At 40.3% G+C, this 4,041-nt stretch overlaps 1 protein-coding gene across 1 annotated transcript in view; it reads left to right on the top strand.

Annotated features, from left to right (window-relative positions):
• LOC119828533 (protein-glucosylgalactosylhydroxylysine glucosidase) overlaps positions 1–3,815 on the top strand; it is a 14,990-nt gene extending 11,175 nt beyond the window's left edge. The window contains exons 11-14 of the mRNA XM_038350718.1: positions 1,470–1,638; positions 2,417–2,588; positions 3,198–3,338; positions 3,553–3,815. Coding sequence (XP_038206646.1) covers positions 1,470–1,638; positions 2,417–2,588; positions 3,198–3,338; positions 3,553–3,662 — 592 coding nt within the window. The 3' untranslated portion in view covers positions 3,663–3,815. The remainder of the gene's footprint in view (positions 1–1,469; positions 1,639–2,416; positions 2,589–3,197; positions 3,339–3,552) is intronic.
• The last annotated feature ends 226 nt before the right edge of the window (positions 3,816–4,041 follow it).

The raw sequence follows: 4,041 nt of genomic DNA, 5'->3' as shown, positions 1-4,041 counted from the left end.
CCACCTATCTACGTACTCAATTTCATTGCAATCGGTTCAGTAGTTTTTGCGTGAGAGCAACAAACATACACATATACATACATCCATCCTCAAAAACTATCGCATTTATATATGCGATTTCATAAATTACATGCTATTTAATTAGGTGTCCAATCATTGGATGGGACTTTAAATGGGAAAAAAATACATAAACACGAGTATAGAATGCCTTCTTTTCGTGTTTGGAAGTAGATTAAAAACGACAAAGATGCTAATAAATAGGGGTTTTGTTAAATTAATATTTAAATATGAATTACCCGCATCTTAAGTCCGAAAAATGTTAAGTGAAAAATGTGCGGAAAATAAAAAAACAGGGAGAAAAATATCTCATAAAACATCTCATACTCATCAGTAATAATAATCCCTAGTTACCTAGTACTAAGATTGATACCAAAAATATTTCAAGCCCTCAATGAGTATGTCCTTACAACGAGCTATGATGCAAGCAGCATTTAACTTTCAACTATACAATTTACGTCTATTTAATGGCCTTCTATTGGGTCTAAAAAGGCACTTAACCCTTTACCAACAATAGTGGCAATTGAAAAGGACTCGGTAAATTGGTGCTAAGAGCTGTTGGTGTATTTTGTTTATAAATATGCGAGTGGCCTATTTAAGTTTACAAATATGCGAGTGGCCTATTCAAAGACGAGTTATGTAGGTCGTCCTATTTGAATAAAAAAAACCTCTTAAGTATTTTACTGGAATTGGGCCAGATCACAACGGGGAAGTACCACATCCCAACAAACCGGCGTGAAATTGTAGCGTGCTACTGTGATTCGTACGGTGAGTGGGGGAGCCGGAGACCCGTTTCCTTTTCCTCACCCTTCCCAGTCTATTCCTTAATTCCCGTCGTCTTTCTATGATATATGACGATTCAAACGTGCTATAACGAGTTTTATTGAATAAATAAATGTTTGAATTTGAATAAAAAAGGGTAGGGCATGCGCAGAGGCACTACCTCTGTGATTGTTCACGGATGGTGGTGATCACTTACCATCAGGCGAATCACCAGCTGAGTAGTCCACTATAAAACAAATATATATATACTAAATGCACCCGGCAAACGCTGTTCTGACTTACTCTTATCCTTTAGGGGTATGAAAAATAGATGTTGGCCGATTCTCACACATACCCAATATGCACACAAAATTTCATAAGAATCGGTCCAGCCGTTTCTTATGAAATTTTGTTATCTAATATATAAAAATAAGTCGGGTTTTCCTTCCTGACGCTATAACTCCAGAACGCACGAACCGATTTCCACGGTTTTGCATTCGTTGGAAAGGTCTCGGGCACCGTGAGGTTTATAGCATAGAAAATTCAGGAAAAATTTCAACTGAAAAGAGGGAAAATCATTTTTCACATACAACCACCTGGTGGCGAAACGGAGTTCGCCGGGTTTGCTAGTATATTATATATAACACCAGATCGACGAGAGCCAACGACCTCTCGTACTACGAGAGCGTGACGCGACCGAACGGGCCCGCCATGACGTGGTCCATGCACGCCATCGGCCAGCTGCAGGTCGGCGACAACCTCAGCGCCGCCCAGCTGTTCAACAGGAGCTATGACGCGTATGTGCGGGAGCCGTTTAAGGTAAACACTTCCCGTTTATATCCCATTCAATTGCCATTAATATAGATCTGACATCTATTGAAAAGTAATACGTGAAGGAAGGTAACGTGACTAGAATAATATATGCATATAGTTTTGACTTGGGTAACAGGACACTTTTTAACCCGTTTTAATGCTCCCTTGGGATAAAACAGGATTTACGATATCCGGGCGGAGCCGGGACGTGCGTCTAGTATTACATAAGACGCGTTAATGCAGTGTTATCGTCAAATGTCTATCTTCTACACTATAATAAAAATTGTCAGAGTAAAATTTTGTACATTTAAGATATTAAGATTATTTTGTGGGACGTTTTACTGTCGATACTGAAGTACAAGTTAAAAAAATTTTGTCTGACTGTCTGTATCTCGAATGAGAATCACGCAAAAACTACTGAATGGATTTTGATGAAACTTGGTATGGTTATAGCGCCTACTCCGAGAAAGGATTTTATTTACTTTTCATCCCGGAAATCGATACGATGTCTGAGGGGGAGGGGTGAAAGTTAATCTAAATATCTATTGACGAACGCGAAGGAAGTTGCGGGTACAGCTAGTATCCTACTAATATTATAAAAGTGAAAGTTTTAATGTATGTGTGTTTGTTACTTTTTCACGCAAAAACTACAGAACCGATTTCAATGATATTTGTTACGTAGATAGCTGGACAACTGGAATAACATATAGGCAAATTTTTATCCCGATACTCCTACGGGATACGAACTTATGCGGGGCGCAGCTATTATATGTGTGGCGGGCAGGTGTGGAGCGAGCTGCGGCGGCCGGCGGCGGGCGCGGCGAACTTCCTCACGGGGATGGGCGGCGCGCTGCAGGCGCTCGCGTTCGGCTTCGCGGGGCTCGCCGCGCGCCTCGACCGCCTGCACATCGCCGCGCCGCAGCTGCCGCCCGACGCCACCCGCTTCACCATCCGCGGTGAGTCGCCCCCCGCACCACCCCGCACCACCCCGCCCCGCCCCAAGCACGCACACACACTCACACACATACAGATAGATAGAAACGCGCTCGCGCGCACACACGCACCTGTTCTATCGGGTGAATGCGACCTATGGGGCTAGCCACGTACACATACACACACAAAAAACACGCGCACACGCACCTGTTCTATCAGAGGTGAGTGTGAGTATGGGTTAGGTACACACACACCTTTGGTATATAAGATGAATGTGACTGGGGCTAGGCGCCCGCACACACCTTTACTTTTAGAGGTGAATTTAACTACAAGGTTAACTTATACTTAATATAAAAACACACACCTGTTCTATCGGGGGTGAGTGTAAGTATGGGGTGTACATTGGCATAGTCAGACTACTGACTAGATATTGGGTGTTTGCGCACATATACAGAGGCGTGTTCAGGCTTCAGTTTTGGTGGTTTAAGAAAGTTAAACGGCTAAAAATGTATAAAATAGCCCTAATAGCCTTTATTAGCTATGAGGTTTTTTTCTAGATACCTAACCTGGAAAGACTTCAAGGCAAGTGAGACATAATACAATTATGCTGAATGAGTTACTATTTTTTCTAGGAATCAAATATCTAGGCGCGAGTTTCACATTAGATATTAAGGTAGCGGGTACAACACTAACCGTCACATCACTAGACGACGCGTGGCCCCTCACTATGTTCAATGGAAAGTACAACATCACCCTCGTGCCCGGGATGACGGGTGAGTTTTTTGTTATAAAAAATAAATTTAAGAATATTAAAGACATTTTTTTATTAACTTCGTATAAAATATTTAAAATTCTTTATATTTTTTAGTCTGGTTATAATTTTTATAAGTAATATAAAACATCAACAATCAAATAGAAACTCGTCTTCTCTTTCAAGTTAACTTGTCTAAATTCTTATTAACTTTATTTCTTTATTTTATTTTCCAGTAACACTGAAGGGACCTGGTCCTTTCGTAATCCGTTCTGTGCCATGGAAGGATTGTCACCTCCCCGCTGATATAATTGGTCAGAATTACTTACGGCCCATTGGATCTTAATTATTATCAAAAAATTCCAAAAAACATATGAATTTTCATTTATTTCATCGCTTTCTTAAACTTGATAACACGAAAAAGTTATAAATACGATACATAATAACAAAAATTGACCATTTTCTATAATCCTGTAGCCAATTTATTTGCCATGTTGAAAAAAGCTATTTAATTTATTAAAGGACGACATGACATTTCTTTGTTGTTTCATTTTAATTTTAATCATCATTTAAATTCCATCAAGAAGCTATCACTAAAATATGATGAATAAAAGAAATGTGTTCATCCTCGACCCCAGAAACATCCCGACCAGCTCCCTATGATGATATATGATATATAAGATATGGGAAGGGTAAGGCAACGGGCCTTACCCTTTCCAGCCCTT

This window comes from Zerene cesonia, chromosome 1 (genome assembly GCF_012273895.1).
Source record: "Zerene cesonia ecotype Mississippi chromosome 1, Zerene_cesonia_1.1, whole genome shotgun sequence".
Classification (NCBI taxonomy): Eukaryota; Metazoa; Arthropoda; class Insecta; order Lepidoptera; family Pieridae; genus Zerene; species Zerene cesonia.
Note: the sequence above shows the minus strand (reverse complement) of the source record. Positions and strands in the feature narration are given on the sequence as shown.